The sequence below is a fragment of the Geotrypetes seraphini genome, chromosome 5, assembly GCF_902459505.1.
Source record: "Geotrypetes seraphini chromosome 5, aGeoSer1.1, whole genome shotgun sequence".
Classification (NCBI taxonomy): Eukaryota; Metazoa; Chordata; class Amphibia; order Gymnophiona; family Dermophiidae; genus Geotrypetes; species Geotrypetes seraphini.
Genome location: NC_047088.1, coordinates 142,648,617 through 142,666,226, shown reverse-complemented (window position 1 = coordinate 142,666,226; position 17,610 = coordinate 142,648,617). Strand labels below are relative to the sequence as shown.

The following is a 17,610-nucleotide window of genomic DNA, read 5'->3' as shown; positions in this document are numbered from 1 at the left end:
AGACTCCTTTGCTCGACTTAACTGCACCACATTATGCCTTATTTAACACGCTTCTCATTGTCGCTCTGCGACTCATATTATCTAACTGGAAATCGTTTGATTCCTTAAACGTGCACTTTTGGTACCAATCTGTCCTACTACAACACAAGCGTGAAATGCTGATCTCTGCTGCTATTCCCCTGAACGCTAAAGTTCATATTAAATGGGCTAAGTTCACCGAATACCTGAATTCTCTCTAATGCCTTACCGCTCATAAGTTAATGCCTAACGTCTTTTATATCTTATATCTCTCTTTCCAACTTCTTCCTCTCTCTCTTTCTGGCCTCTGGGGGACTCTCTCTTCTCTTTCTCACCCCTTGTTGCTTTCTTACTTACCTTTCGCCCTCCGTCATCACCCTTCTTTTTCTTTCTTTTCCCTCTTCTCTCCTGACTTTTTTTTCTTTCCTTGAATATCTTCCCGCTACTTATCACAACACCATAGAATATTTTTACCTCTGATTATATGTATCTAACAATTTTCTGCTGTGCTTGAATAATTGTTTTTACTCATTTATTGTTCCACGATTATGGTATTGATATTGATTGTTTGTTTCTCTCCTTTTTTTGTATTTTGATAAAATTTTCAATAAATTTTCAAGAGAAAAAAAAAAAAAAAAGCAAAGGTGGCAGACCTCACTTGTCACCTAGATAAGATTTTAGATAGTGCTGGGGAGGAACCTATAGGCAAATGTGGTAGGGAAGTTCTGGAAGCCAAATTTAGGCTCTTAGGTAGAAAGTTAAAACCCAGAACCTCCAGGGTAACATTTTCAGAAGTGCTTTCTGTTCCACGCACAGGACTCAAGAGACAGGCAGAGCTCCAAAGTCTCAATGCATGGATGAGGCGATGGTGCAGGGAGAAGGGTTTTAGATTTGTTAATAACTGGGCGACTTACTGGGGAAGGGGGAGCCTATTCTATAAAGATGGGCTCCACTTTAACCAGGGTGGAACCAGGCTACTGGCATCAATATTTAAAAAGGAGATAGAGCAGCTTTTAAACTAGAAACTGGGGGAAGGCCGACAGTAATTCAAAAGAGCATGGTTCGGGACAAGGTATCTTTAAAAGATATCATCATAAAAGGAAGGCAGAGCAACCCGATAGTAAGATTGCAATACAGGCCACAGTAGACCAGGTTTTCTTAAATACAGAGTAGACTGACTTTAAATATTGAAAATTATCCATGCCAACTGCAAATTGTAAATGGATATGACAAACATTGTTTGAAATGTCTGTATTCAAATGCTAGAAGCCTAAAAAACAAGATGGGAGAGTTAGAATGTATTGTACTAAATGAAAAGATAGATATAATATGCATCTCTGAGACCTGGTGAAGGAAGATAACCAGTGGGACACTGTCATAACAGAGTACAAGTTATATCGTACCAATAGGGTGGATTGAATCGGTGAAGGCATAGCGTTATATATTAAAGAGGGCCTGGAATCGAATGGACTAAAAATTCTACATGAGCAGAAACACACTTTTGAATCCCTATGGGTAGAAATTTCATGTGTAAGGGGTAAAAGGATAGTGATAGGAGTGTACTACTGTCCACCTGACCAGGATGAACAGACAGATGCTTAAATGTTATCAGAAATTAGGGAGGCTAACAAACTAGGTGACACAATAATAATGGGTAACACAACAAAATAGGTAACACAATGGATAGGTAACACAATAATAATGGGTAACACAACAAAATAGGTAACACAATAATAAATGTAACATCAGGGCATGCTAGGGAGATAAAATTCCTTAATGAAATCAAGGACTCCTTTATGGAGCAGCTGGTTCAGGAACCAATATGAGGTGAAACAATTCTAAATCTAGTTCTTAGTGGAGCACATGAATTAGTGTGAAAGGTAATAGTGCTGGGGCCACTTGATTGATTTAGCCCGTCCTCCCAGAAGAGCCCAGAACGGGTTACAAGTTTACATACACAGTAGAGAGTTTAGCAACAAGATTACAACTTCATATATAGCAGATAGACAGAACAACTAATCAAGTAGATGATGAGAAGTAGTAGAAATTCCTATGTACATGTTTTGGGTACTGGGCACAGTAACAATCATAACATGATCAGATTTGATATAATCCCTGGAATAAGTTAACACAGGAAATCCAGTACTTAACTTTAAAAAAAGGAGACTATGATAACATGAAGAGAATGGTAAAAAAGAAACTTAGAGGAGCAACTGCAAAGGTCAAAATATACATCAAGTGTGGATATTATTCAAAAATACCATCCTGGAAGCTCAGACTAGATAAGTTCCATTCCCAGATCCCATTCCTAGATCCCAATGCATACTATAGCTATCAATCTTGTAATCTCCCTGGGAGTTCTTTCTTAAGAAATGTTCACACGTCGATGTCAAATCTTTTTTTTATTTATCTCTGGAAAAGAAAGTGATATAATTGCGGGTAAACAACAAAAATTTTCATTGATTTACTCATGAAACGAAAGATATCCACAAAAATGTATATTCTAACTGAGGAATAAATTAGGACACCCTACACCCTAATAGCTAGTGTTACCCCCTTTGGCTGAAATAACTGTAGTGAGACACTTCTTGTAGCCATCTACCAGTCTCTTACATCGGTCTGAGGAAAGTTTGGCCCACTCCTCAATGGGAATAAGATCAGGGCTTTGACTCAGCCACTCCAGGACTCTCCATTTCTTAGTTTTCTGCCAGTCCTTGGTGGATTTACTGGTATGTTTTGAGCTAATGAAAAGATTTGACATTGATATGTGAACATTTCTTAAGAAAGAACTGAATATTTCATGGGGTGTCTTAATTTTTTCACATAAGAACATAAGAAATGCCTCCGCTGGGTCAGACCTGAGGTCCATCGCGCCCAGCAGTCCGCTCACGCAGCGGCCCATCAGGTCCAGGACCTGTGCAGTAATCTTTTATCTATACCCCTCTATCCCCTTTTCCAGCAGGAAATTGTCCAATCCTTTCTTAAACCCCAGTACCGTTCGCTGCCCTATAACGTCCTCTGGAAGCGCATTCCAGGTGTCCACCACATGTTGGGTAAAGAAGAACTTCCTAGCATTCGTTTTGAATCTGTCCCCTTTCAACTTTTCCGAATGCCCTCTTGTTTTTTTATGTTCTGAAAGTTTGAAGAATCTGTCCCTCTCTACTCTCTCTATGCCCTTCATGATCTTGTAAGTCTCTATCATATCCCCTCTAAGTCTTCTCTTCTCCAGGGAAAAGAGACCCAGTTTCTCCAATCTCTCAGCATATGAAAGGCTTTCCATCCCCTTTATCAGTCGTGTCGCTCTCCTCTGAACTCTCTCGAGTAACACCATATCCTTCTTAAGGTATGGTGACCAATACTGGACGCAGTACTCAAGATGCGGACGCACCATTGCCCGGTACAGCGGCAGGATAACTTCTTTCGTTCTTGTTGTAATACCCTTCTTGATTATCCCCAGCATTTTATTCGCTCTCTTGGCGGCCGCTGCGCACTGTGCCGTCGGCTTCATTGTCATGTCCACCATTACCCCCAAGTCCCTTTCTTGGGTACTCTCATTCAATAACATCCCTCCCATCGTATAGCTGTGCCTCGGGTTTCTGATTCCCACATGCAGTACTTTACATTTCTCAACATTGAACTTCATCTGCCATCTCTCTGCCCATTCTCCCAATTTGTCCAAGTCCCTTTGCAATTTTTCACAGTCCTCCTTTGTCCGAGCTTCACTAAATAGTTTGGTGTCGTCCGCAAATTTTATTATCTCACTCTTTGTTCCTGTTTCTAGATCATTTATGAATATATTAAATAGCAGCGGCCCGAGCACTAAGCCCTGCGGAACACCACTCGTGACCTTCCTCCAGTCTGAGTAGTGTCCCTTCACCCCTACCCTCTGTTTCCTACCCGCTAACCAGTTTCTGATCCATCTATGCACGTCTCCGTCCACCCCATGGTTCTTCAGTTTCCGGAGTAGACGTTCATGAGGCACCTTGTCAAAGGCTTTCTGGAAATCTAGGTATATGATGTCTATGGGGTCTCCTTTGTCCATCTGTTTGTTAATTCCCTCGAAGAAGTGCAATAAGTTGGTCAGACACGATCTCCCCCTGCTGTATACATAAGCATAAAATAATGAGAGAAAGCCAAGATGGATTTAGTCAAGGGAAATCTTTCCTCACCAATCTAGTACATTTCTTTAAAGGGGTGAATGAACATGTGGATAAAGGTGAGCTGTTGATATTGTATATTTGGATTTTCAAAAGGCATTTGACAAAGTACAAGTTTCAAGTTTATTAGGTTTTAATATACCGACCATCAAATAAATATCTGGCCGGTTTACATTACAATAAAAATATAAATAAGAAAGAGGGGTTAATATGTTCAATATTTAGAAGTACAAACAGTGTATATTAAAACATAAACTAGACGAACTTGATTGTGAGGGAAGAGGTTTATGGAAGGGTAAAGTTACAATGTTGAGAGAAAAGGGAGAAAGAGGGAATGGGAAAAAAAACATTTGGGTGGGGAAAAGTCTTTGAAATAATTTTTGGAGTTAAATAATTGAAAATAACTGAGAAATAGATACTAAATTGAAATAAATGCATCACGGAATAGAAAAGTCTTTAGGCCTATCTTAAATTTATCTAGTTGTTGTTCGTCGCGAAGAGGTTGTGGTAAAGAGTTCCATAGCATTGGAGCAGTGACAGAGAAATTTATTTTCCGTGTGTAATAAAAATTTTTAATAGAGGGGATCAGAAGAAGATTTTGATTTGTGGATCTCAGAGTACGAGATGAACATTGGGGGATGAGGAGTTTATGTAGAAATGAAGGCAAATGAGAGGATTTTATTTTAAAGGTCAAGAGAATAATTTTATATGTAATTCGGTGGGCCACAGGAAGCCAGTGGGCATCTTTCAGAATTGGAGTGACGTGATCATGAAAAACTTCTTAGGAAATTAGAAAAGTCATGGGATACGAGGTAATGTCCTATTATGGATAAAGAACTGGTTGAAAGAAAACAGAGCATGTTTAAATGATCAATATTCTCAATGGAGAAGGGTAAACGGAAGATTAGAAAAAGAGGTAATTGATGAAAAATTACAGTTTGCTTATGCTCCACAATAACCGGAAATGGAGAAGCATAAATAAACATAAACAATGGAGGACTCCCCCAATCACAGAAAATCACTGGGGAGACAGTTCCCAACTTTATAACTGTCAAATAAATGACACAAACTTTTTTGAATAAGAGGAGGCTTCAGTGATTGAAAATGCCATCCAGGCACCAGTATCAAGACAAATATGAACCTAAACAGACTTTGTTGTCACTGACAATTCACATCATTTCGCTCCTCAAATTAATGAGACTGTATAATGAAAATTACTTAAGTGAAAATAAATGAGATAAAAGAACTGTGCCCCCCAGTGAGAAACTGCTTAATGTACACCAAAACCCATTGAAAAATATGTGCATATTAATTGCTATTAAGCGCTATTATTGATTTACTCAAAGATAAAAAGTTGAAAACTTATCTCAAATGAGTTCTCGTGAGAATAAACGCCTCCAACAAGGACCCCGTTTCACTTCTTTCATCAGAGATTTGCAGTGTCTAAATTCAGGAGCAAAATTTAAGACTGTAAATCAAAAGACATTGCTGGCAAGTTTGAAAAGCACTTAATTAATATGGTTCAGTCATTTAGACCAGGGTACAGTCCACCAGCAGAGCAGATGTTATAGAGAAACTGCTGGATAAAGTATATGACAGAGAATTTATTTATTTATTTATTTATGTAGATTTATAGTCTCTTCTCCCAGGAGCTCAGAATGGGTTACAATTGACATTCACAATAAGTTTCAAGTTTATTAAAATTTGATGGTTCGCCTATTAAATCTAAGCGAATTACATAATAAAAGAATTATAGTATAGAACAATAAAACAAGTTATTTTACATTAACAATTTTCAAGGTGCTACGACAGATTGACAATACAGACGAACTGTGAAACATTAGGAAAGAGCATTAGGGGATAATAGTTACAAATTGTAGTTTCCTCAAGGGAAGAAAGGGGTATGATGTGGGTAGGAACAAACGAGTAGGTTGGGGAAGATGTGTATGAAAGTATTGATTGTTTACATGTACTCCAAAGAGTTGTTCTAAAGGTTAAATGAGGATTTGAAGAGATAAGTTTTTAGATTAGTTTTAAATAAATTGAGGTCTTTGATGTTTCTGATATATAGGGGGAGGGTATTCCAGATAAGAGGAGCCATAACTGAGAAGATGTCATGGCGTCTGGTTCCTATTATTTTCAATGAGGGAACCATTAACAGACCTTGAGTGTTGGACCGAAGTGAACGTTTTGAAGTATGAGGGATTAAGAGCCGATCTATAAACTGTGGCTTGTTAGTATCTAATGATTTAAATACCAGTAATGCTATTTTATATGTTGTGCGTTGATTAATGGGCAACCAGTGAGATTCTATGAGATAGGGAGTTACGTGATCGTATTTTTTTCCATGGTGGATTATTTTGATGGCGATGTTTTGTATTATTTGTAATCGTCTTTGATCCTTTTGAGTGATGTTCATGAGAAGTGAATTACAGTAATCGAGTCTGGATATTATAAGGGAGTGTATTAAGATATTTAGAGATTTTGGTTCCAGATATTTTGACATTGAACGGATTAAACGTAGGCGATAAAAACAGCTTTTGACTGTATTGTTGATGTGTTCTTGGTAAGAGAATTTGTCGTCGATTATTACTCCTAATATCTTAAGGGATGTGACGAGTTCGATTGCTGTGTTATCAATTGAAAAAGGCATAGATAGAGTTATGCCCTGTTTGAACGGAAAGAACAACGCTTTATAGGCAGTCATAGAGAGATAGGAGGGAAGATGTAGGGGAGGAGGGGGAGGTGAGCGGGAGTTAGGAAGGGGACCTAGGAGCCAAGGAGAAGGCAGTCCGAGGGGGCTGTTCAATTGAAGAGGTGAGTCTTCAGTGTTTTCCAGAAGGTCATCAGCGAGTCTTGTGATCTTATCTGGGCAGGCAATTGGTTCCAAAGAAGGGGGACTAAGTGGCTGTATGAGAGTCTGCGTGCTGTTTCTATTTGAAGGGATCTTCTTGCAGCCTCGGAGCGGAGTGGGCGGGCAGGAGTGTATCGAGGTAGTTTTGAAGTGGGCAGGGGTGATGTGGTAGAATCTCTTGTAGGCCATCACGAGGACTTTGAAAACATAGTGCTTGTTAACTGGTAGCCAGTGTTCTGCATGGAGAGCTGGGAAGATGGAGTCGTAGTAATCCAGGTCATGTAGGAGGTAGATCACAGAGTTCTGGACACACTGGAGGCGTTTGAGTTCTTTGGCGGTGATTCCATTGAAGATGGAGTTACAATAGTCCATTCTGGAGAGAACATAGGCATAGGGGATTTGGGCTAGGTCAGGTTTAGTGATATTCGGTTTGATCCTTTTTAGCTGGGACAAGTAGTAGAAGAAGACAGAGACCACTTGTGAGATATGGGCTGAAAGGAACAAGTGGCCATCCAGTATCACCCCAAGACTACACACTTGGTCTTTTGCTGACAAGAGTGTGGAGTCCCAAGATAGCGTTGGGCAGGTGAACTAGTGCTCTTCTTTCTGATCCATAGTAGTTCAGTTTTGGCAGCATTTAACTGGAGTTTATCTGTCATCCAATTCTTCATGTTGGTGAAGCTGTTTTGAAGGTTGGTGAGTTGCTTGCTCGGTCTTTACTAGCGATGTCGATCACTGGTCTGATGTATAGATTGAAGAGGAGCGGGGACAGCAATGCACCCTGGGGGGCTCCATATTTAATTGGTTTGAGTTCTGATTTATTTGGGCCTAGTAGTACTGATTGGGTTCTCTGTTGAAGGAAGGAAGTGAACCAGTGAAGTGCAGAGTCCTTGATTCCTAGGTCAGTGAGTTGGTTGTCAATAGTATCAAAGGCAGCGCTTAGGTCTAGTAGAACTAGCAGGGATCTGGAATGAACTCCCTGACTCCTTTAGGCTTAAAGGCCAGCTGCAATTATTTCGTAAGACCCTGAAAACTCAATGAAATGATAATACTATAGTTCTTACTTCTCTCATGCTTCTTTCTCCTTGTACTCTAGTCTTAATTATATGTGAACCGAGTCAAGCTCCATTGGGAGATGACCCGGTATACAAACCGAAGATTAGATTAGATTACCTTTCTCTAGTATTGACCAGCTGTCATCAACAATGTCTAAAAGAACTGCTTCAGTGCTGTGGCCTGCTCAGAAGCTGGATTGAAAAGGAGAGAGGGCATTTTGTTCTTCTATGTATGGGAGAAGTTGGTAGAGTACTGTTCTTTCCAGGATTTTGGATACAAATGGGAGGTTGGAGACTAGGTGGTAGTTCAGGTCATTTGGGTCAAGGGTGGGTTTCTTGAGAGTGGGTTTGATAATAGCCATTTTTCAACTGAGTGGGACCTTACCTGTTGTCAGGGAGGTATTTATGATGGGGAGGAGGGATTCAGCTAAGGCGTTTGTGGTGGATAGGAGGAGGCTGGAAGGGCAAGGGTCAAGGATAGTGTTGAAGGGTTTGAGTTCCTTCAGAGTTTCTAGGAGTTCACTGTCCGTAGCTGGGGGGAGTTGGGCTAGTGATCTGAATGCTGGGCTAGTTGGATCTTGATGAGGGCTGGATTGAGGGGGACCGTTGTTGGGGGGGTTGTCTAGCTTGTTGCGGATGGTGTCGATTTTGTTTTGGAAGAAGCTAGAGAGGGTCTCACTGTCTAGGTCTGTGGAGTTATTGGGATTGCATCCTTGGGCCGCAGAGAAGAGGTGGTTTGTCACGGCAAACAAGTGTCTAGAGTTAGACCGATTGGGGACTTTTTGTAGGAGTTGAGAGTAGTAGGTTTTTTTCACCTCCAAGATGGAGGTCTTGTAGGAATGGAGCAATGTACAACAGGTCTAGAGGATAAAATTATTAACCTAAATCTTGTCTCAGGAAATGTACATACAGCAGAATACTTACAAGAAGTAGCAGCAAAAGCTATAATAAAATGTGAACAAAAATTCAGATGTCTAGTATGCAGTTTAATCCAAAGATTTTTTTTAAAAAGGAGCACAAGTGGTCACTCATACATGATCAAAATACACCACAATAGAGAGTAAACCATTCAACCCAACGTGGCAAATTTTTGAAAGTTTTTTTTTTTTCTATTTATTTATTTATGAATTTTCAATTATAATCAATCAAGTTTAAACTTGTACAGAAAAGCAAGATTCAACAAAGAAACATCCAACATATTAAGTTTCCAAGAAAATAAATTCTATCTTAAATCATGCTCAAGTCCTCATATAGGATCCAAGATTCACACTAACAGAATTTAAAGCAATCATATTCAAAAAAGAAAGAAACAGTAATAGGTAGAACTGTAGTAAGGCAGTCCTCTATATATCATGCATCGTTAGCTTTCTCCAGTCTTGACAGAGACAGGAATGTTGTCAGTTGTGAAGGTTCAAAGAAAACAAATTTATGCAACTTATAATGAACGATACATTTGCAAGGGTATCGAAGAAAAAAGGTTGCTCCCAGGTCAGTAATTGCTGGTCTTAACAAAAGAAATTCCTTTCGACGCCTCTGTGTGTCCCTGGCCAAATCAGGAAACATTTGAACTTTCAATCCCAGAAATTCCTTGTGTTTATTTTTAAAATTTAACTTCAATAGCCATGTTTTATCCAATGTAAGAGCAACTGATAGGAGTAAAGTAGCCGGAATGGCTACTTCCCTGTCTGAGGATTCTATTAAGGCTGATATATCCAAAGGTTCTTGAATCACTTCTTGATTCGCTTCCTGAGGGTTTTTTTGATCATTAGTGTCTTTAACAGGCAAATAATAAGCCTGTGTAAATGGTGGCATAGAAGATTCAGGAATTTCAAGTATTTCTACTAGGTAACGTTTGAGCATATCTCTAGGAGTTGCTGTGGAAATTTTAGGAAAATTAATTAATCTAAGATTATTGTTTTTGGAGAAATTCTCAAGTGATTCAAGCTTTCTTCTTAAGTTGGTATTGTCCTTAATCAATGCGTCCTGTATTACTTTAAAGGATTTATTATTTTGTTGTTGAGTTTCAATCTGTGATTTAATATCATTAGTTATTTTCTGTAATCCTGTAATCTCCTTATCATGTTCTTTAAATTTTTCTTCCACTTGGTTAAATTGAGAAGCTATAGTTTTTGGAATTGTAGCTACCAAGTCCCACAGGGCATCCAGCGTTACCACCTGGGGTTTAACAAGTTGAGAAAATTGTAAATGTAAAGTTTTATGCTCTCCCATTGGCAAGTCTTCCAGCTGCTGTTCAGGCTGTGCTAAACCTCCTCCTACAGGTGTTAGTGCCTCAAACTCCATGCTCAGGGTCCCAAGCAAAAGCTGGGAGCTTGAGTCTCCATACCTCGGATCGAACTCTACTGCCTCTAGAGGAGGGAGCACTCCAACACCCGGAAGCTCCCCCTCCCTCGGGGAACTAGTCGTTTGAGGGTTCGGAGGAGGTGCTCTTGCTTCAGGGCTGAAAGTTGTTTCAAGCCCTAAGGAGATCTGCTGCGCGCCGTTCCCTTGCAGCGTCTCCAGCGGGGATAATCGCCCTGTGTCCGCTGACATGCCCTGCATGCGCCGGATAAGCTCCTCTATGCCACCAACCGCAGCAGAAGTCCCGGAACACCGCGAGACCCCAGCGACGCTTCTCCCTCTCCGCTTTGGCATACTCCAGGTAATTTTTTTAAAAAGCACTCGTAAAGTCCAAACTTCAAGGAGGTTGTCAGGAGCAAACACACAGACAACCTATTCAGTCGCCATCTTGGATTCCTTGAAAGTTTTTTTTAACAGATATTCAGGACCTCTTACACCCGGATATTAGTTTGCTTTTTTAATGTCCTTAATGGGGTAGTGTATTTCATCATTGGTCCTTTAGAAAATACATCTGTATTTTTGTGCCGTTTTTTAATTAATTAATTTTAATATTCCTATTGTGTGTGCCAAAAAAAGGACAAAAAGATTAAAAGGAGCACTTAATATGTCCCGACGGTGACTCAACCATTTCAAGTTGTCATTTCCTCAGGGGCAGTGCTTCTTTATCTGTGTCTTTTCAACCCATATTCAAATGGCACATTAAGCAATCCACCAAATCATTTTTTGTATGTTGCCTACAAAACAATACACCGTGTTGTGAAATTCATTAAGAAGGAAAAAGTTGCCATTTGTACATCTACATTCATTATAAAACTTACTTCTTTCAAACTGAATAACTGCTTCTGAAAATTCAACAAATGTTAAGAAATAAAAATGGTGCTGTTATTTAAACAGGATACCGTCATTATTAACCAGTTGCGGTACATCAACCCAAGGGTGATCAGTTCCCAGTTTTGTCAATCAAAATGTTCAACTTTTATTGGGCTTTAATTTTCTTGAATCCTTTTGAATTATGACATCAAAGTTCAAAGTAAAAAGTTCAACTAATGGCACACTTCAAAACAACATTTATTGTGCTAAGGAAAAGATAGTGCAAGCAGTAATATCCACAGGACTCTCATACATAAAACAGCTGTTCAAACCCACCAGTTCCAGAGATTGCATTGTCTGTGTCCCATATATGATGATTTGATGTACAACGCTAGAAATGACTATTATTCTTCCATTGTAACCCCCATTCTTTATATCTTTTGTAACCCCCATTTTATATCTTTTGTAATCCGCCTTGAACCGCAAGGTAATGGCGGAATAGAAATCTCTAATGTAATGTAATGTAATGAGCTGGGCATCAATAGGAACTCCACTAATATAGAACATGAGGATGTTAATGGACAGACTTTACAGTAGAAATCCTGCAAACAACGGGATGGTTGGATAGGCTAGAGTGAGCTTGGATGGCAACTTCAGCATTTGGAACCTAGGACAATACCAGACTTTACAGTCTACGGCCCAGAAATATCAAAGAAGAGCCTAGTTAATCTAATCATGTATTTTTTAATGGGTATAACTTATGGGCAGACTGGGTGGACCATTCAGGTCTTTATCTGCCATCACTTACTATGTTACTATGTTTATCCATCTTTGCTCTCGCTGTGTTAATAATTTGTCATCTTGATGATCTTGATGTTGAGAATGGAACAAGGCTGGCAGCGGGTCATTTGTTATGGGATTGCTCCTTGAAACAGCACTTTTGCAAAACGTGGATCTATGTCGGAACACTGTTCAGCTTTGCAACTAAAGAAAGGTTTATTGCCCATTGAGCAGTAGTAGCTATAAAGAGTAATGAAATGAAAAAATAGTTATCAATTGGTGAATAATGAAGGAAGACCAATGAGGAGGCAAGCTACGTTAAACCTGAAACTTGAATGAAATATAACTGTTCGGCTTCATAGTTCTAAAGCTCCCGCAAAACATCCATATAGAATCGATTTTCACACTGTTATACAAATCCAATCTTCAGTTTACATTTGAGACTCCTTTTACTACTCCAAAGAGCTTGCGTTAGTATTTTTCATTTAGCGCATGGTTTGCGTGCGCTAAAAACGCTAGCACACCTTAGTAAAAGAAGCCCTTGGTTTCCCATTGCTGAACAATGGTGTCGACTAAACCTGAGAAATGGCACCCCCGAAACTTCTTATGGTTTTACCCACATACATTTTATGACATGGGCAGAGTATCACATTCACTGTAAAAGAAGTATTGCAGTTACTAAAATGTCTAAATTTATAAATCCTGTCATCAAGAGTGTTCGTGAAAAATTTAGATTGACAGCAATGTCACAGCATTTGCAGGACCCGCATTTATAAGATCAAATAGAGGACTCTTATAGAAGATATGTTTATTAAAATACTTATATACCACCTCTCAGAAGATACCAGAGCAGTTTACAATAATTTAAAAGCAGAAATAGAAAAGAAATATAACTTCAAATAGAACAGCCAAAGCAAAAAAAAAAAAAACCTCAAACCTAATAATAATGATGTGTGCTGCCATCGTCCAAGCCCGCTCACAGCTCAAGATCCCCCCTTTGAAAGCCTCTAAAAAAAAAGGTGAGCTCTGAGAAAGGCATGAAACCTTAGGTATGAACTTTCAGCACAGATTTCTGATGGAAGACAATTCCATAAGAATGCTGACTGACGAGTAAAAGATAGTCTTGTTTGCATGATGGGTCCTTTGTCTGCTCCTCATTGGAGGGAATGGGAACAAGGACTGCACATTCATCTTGGTGAAGAAGAATGACATCAAGATATAATTATGTCTCATTTGGGGTGCTTGATCTTGTGTTGGGCATTACTAATATAAGAATATAGTAGTTTTGTAGTGTATATGGGAAGTAATTTTACTGTTCCTATAGAAGACATGTATTATTTCATGTTTGTTGGTCCATGATGTTTTTGGGTTGTATTATTGAGACTTCAATAAAAAGTTAAAGAAAAAAAAAGAAAGACAGAAATTAACTGGTTAGTTCTGAAATTGAGAGGAGTGTGTGGCGCAGTGGTTGGATCTACAGCCTCAGCACCCTGGGGTTGTGGGTTCAAACCCCGCACTGCTCCTTGTGACCCTGGGCAAGTCACTTAATCCTCCATAGCCCCAGGTACGTTAGATAGATTGTGAGCCCACCGGGACAGAGAGGGAAAATGCTTGAGTACCTGATTGTAAAAACCGCTTAGATATCCTTGATAGGCGGTATATAAAATCCTAATAAACTTGAAACTTGAAATGAAAATCAGCTATTTTGAAGCATTCTGGATGGCAGAATCAGCACTTGGCCAGTTAAGTGTCAGCATTCGGCACTTAACTGGCCAGATTAACCTCGTAAAGAGGACTATATAAAAGTTGGGTCATATCTTTATGCAATACCCCATAGCTGATTAAGTGCTGAATATCACACTTAACAGGCTATGTGTTAGCTGGCTCCAGAAATCTGGTTATTCAGTGCTGGCCCAGGACTAAATTTCCCAAGTTTAATTCTGACTGTGGTTAGCAAAATGCTGATTGCCACCAGCTGAATATCAGGCCTTAGCACCTAAGTTCTGTAGCATATAACTGTAAAGGGGGTGTTAACACTGGTGGGTCAAGGCATATCAGACACCTACATGCTAAGGCCTGGATTCTCTAAATGGTGCCGGTTTTAAAGGTGCCCAAGCTCAGTGAAAAATCATTTAAACAATGTTTTTTCACAGATTTTCAAGGCACCTACCGGTGCCTAAAAGATCAGCACAGGAATCATACCTTCCTAGGCGCTTTATGGTGCCTAACACCACTGTAGTTGTTGCCAGAAGTGATGTTAGGTGCCATAGAGCACCTACAGTGGTGCAATTCTCATCGAAGGTAGGCGCCAGAAATGTAGGCCTGGAAAACACTGGCATACATTTCCAATGTGCGATTTTGTAACCGGTGCCGTTCCATGATTGACATGTGACTGGCAGCTGCCAAAAACGGTGCCAGTTAAATAATCTGGGCCAAAGTTTATAGAATACTGTCAGTTACAAGTGCAACTGACAGTATTTAGGCGTGAGTATTTCACCAGCCTTTGACATTGCATAAATGTTTGTGCTCAAATACCAAATTATGCTAATATTCTATATTAGCTTCAGCATCCAATTATGCCATTATAAAATACTTCCTTAGCAATCAATTTTTTGCTAACTTTTGGCCCCCTTTCTTGAACCTATCCCAAATTGTACTGTTTTACCATATGTTCATAAATAAGGTCATTGGAGTGGTAAATGCTTTAGGAATGGGAATGCATCGTATAATACTGTACTTAAATGTAACCTGCCTTGTCCTACTAATGAAAAGGCAGGAATTAACTCCTCTTTTATTTGGTTTTATGACCTAGAAGAGTATTTACAGTGATTTGTAATAGAAGACATTCATGAACTACCTGGTCAGCATTCTCATGTTTCTGATGGTAGCAAAATGCCACTAAGCTTTACAAACCTTTGTTACTTGTCCATTGAGATGTATTGCAGTCTCACCATTCTTGTATTTTTGCAGGTGTGAATGCTGTGGAGCTGTTTTCCATGCAGAGTGCAAGGTGAAGACAGTACCCTGCCCTAAGTGTGTCCGCAAGGAGCTGCAGAAGAAGCAGAAATCTTTCTGGAGGCGGCTGAATGTAGATGATAGCCTTGATGAGTCATGCAGCATGTTTGACCTATCCTACCAAAATACATGATTCCTGCCTCTTCTCTGAGGCTGCCTGCCCTGTAATCCCCAGCTCATAGCCACTGTTGCTTAGAAAATCAAGCAGGAACCTTATACTAGGAAACTTGAATGTATAACCTAGCTTCAGCCAGCCACTAGAGTGTGCCTTTTGAAGGGGCCAAGAAAAATAGGTAGCAGTAGTAGCCAGAGCACATCTTTGGAAGTGGAGTTCAGCAGCTTCTATTAATATGAATCTTGACTTACCTGTGCTGCTCAAGATCCAGGTCAAGACTCCAAGTTTTAGTTCTTATTTGCAATGCACAAAACTGTCTATACTTGATATGTTGACTCCTGCCTAAAAACATGGTTGGGGGGTGTTCAGTATGGTATCTACTTTATTTCATTTATTTTTGTTTGTTATCAAAAGAAGTTCATGTTGGACTAATTTATTGCATTCATATTTATTGCTGGGCTGGGCTTCAATGAAGAGTAATTTGCTGATAAGCTCTGCATACTTGCTAATGTAACACAGCAGCATTGCATTTCTCCCAAATGATAGACATTTAATCTTAATAAAGGCACTTGTTTTTGTCTCCCAAAGCATAAATTATAGTAGTTTTTTGTGGGGCATTATTTATGTGCACAAATACAAAATGCTGATTTGCTTAGTATATAAATATATTTGCACCACCATAGTGGTCTTAAACAATTTGATAATTTGTCTTTTTCTTTCAGGCACTAAGCATAGGATGTGCTGTAGTTGCTTGCTCTGTATTTGCCTTACATTCTGCAAACCCAGATCTCAACACTGAATGAGGATGTCTTCAAATTCTCTTCAACCCAATGGTAGAGGCCAACTGTTGACAAACTGAGGTGCCTCTATCTGGCATCTTTTTTCTCTCTGTCTGTGCTTTCCTTCCACCTCTCTTTGCCCTTGGGTTCTCCAGACTTATAGCAAATAGCCAGCAGAAGCAGTAGTAAAAACAGGCTGCTTCTTGAAGGCTGCACCAGGGCTTTTCCTCTGTTACATCGCATCTCCTCTGATGTAGCATCCTTTGGAAGGATGCAATGAAAGAAAGGCCTTAGTGGGGCTGGCTAGAGACAACCTGTTTTCATCACTGCCTCTAGCCATACACCATGAATTTGGAGAATGGGGAGGAGAGGAGGAGGGAAATGGAGATGTCTGGCCTGGGCCAGAATGGGGGGGAGGTGGAGAGATGCTGGACCTGCATAGGGAGAGGGAGCAGATGGAGAGATGCCAGGCCTGCATAGGAATAGAGACGGGGAGTTGAGAAACTAGACCCAGAAGGTGGGACAAGAGGCAGAAGGAGAGAGAGGAACTGGACTGGAGGAAGAGGGGGAACATAAGAATAGCCTTACTGGGTCAGACCAATGGTCCATCAAGCCCAGTAGTCCATTCTCACAGTTGCCAATCCAAGTCACTAGTACCTGGCCCAAGGAGTAGCAATATTCTATGTTACCAATCCAGGGCAAGCAGTGGCTTCCCCCATGTCTTTCTCAATAACTTTTCCTCCAGGAAATTGTACAAACCTTTCTTAAAACCAGCTACGCTATCTACTCTTACCACAAACTCTGGCAATGCGTTCTAGAGCTTAACTATTCTCTGAGTGAAAAAAAAGACACTGGACCAATAGAGGGGGAGAAAGATGGCAGGGGGAAGGTGGATCAGGATGTGAGAAGGAGAGATGCTAGCTCTAGAATGGGAATATAGGAGGAATGGAGGAAGAAAGAGATGAGCTGGGCAGAGATGCTAGGCATGGAGCAAGTATAGGGATGGAGACAAAAAGAAGGGTTCTTGAGCATGGAGGAAGCATAGGAACCGGGACACAGGGGCAGTGCTGGACACGAGGAGAATAGGGGACACAGAGAAGATAAACATAGAAGAAATGTCAAAGGTTACAGGTGACCCTAGAAAAAAGCTAATTAAAAATAAACAAAAGCAAAATAAATAAAAAAGTGACACTGGGACCAAAGAAATGCTCAGATAACAGGTAGAAAATTTTTGTATTTATTCATTTCAATGAATCTATTAATTATAACCTGTCAGTTTTGAGAAATGTTCATCGCTGATATATTGTATTTTAGTTTCTATTTCTGTTTCTATGACAGATTTTCTATATGGATTTGGAATGTGTTTGCTCTTTGCACGGTTTGTTTTCTTAAGCTCTAAAGTTATTCTTTTACTCCCTCAACCCACCTCACCCCAGTCCCCTCTACCTTGGGAGAGATAGTGTTATAGGAGGTTCATCTTAATTTTTTCATCTGGGTCCATTTGGTCGTAGCTATACCACTGGCTGATAAGTATGTAGATAACTCTAAAATGAATCATGGAAATCTTTCTGAACTGGTATCTAACTACCATTGAGTGAGCCCTGCAAAAGGCACAGGGCCATCCAATGGTATGGGCTGTTTACTGGTGAACTATGTCTGAAATCCCTTT

At 39.9% G+C, this 17,610-nt stretch overlaps 1 protein-coding gene across 6 annotated transcripts in view; it reads left to right on the top strand.

Annotated features, from left to right (window-relative positions):
* Positions 1 to 15,745, top strand: part of PLEKHM3 (pleckstrin homology domain containing M3) — a 386,793-nt gene extending 371,048 nt beyond the window's left edge. For all 6 annotated transcript variants that reach the window (XM_033945256.1, XM_033945254.1, XM_033945259.1 and 3 more), the window contains one exon: positions 15,003 to 15,745. In XM_033945256.1, coding sequence (XP_033801147.1) covers positions 15,003 to 15,180 — 178 coding nt within the window. In that variant the 3' untranslated portion in view covers positions 15,181 to 15,745. The remainder of the gene's footprint in view (positions 1 to 15,002) is intronic.
* The last annotated feature ends 1,865 nt before the right edge of the window (positions 15,746 to 17,610 follow it).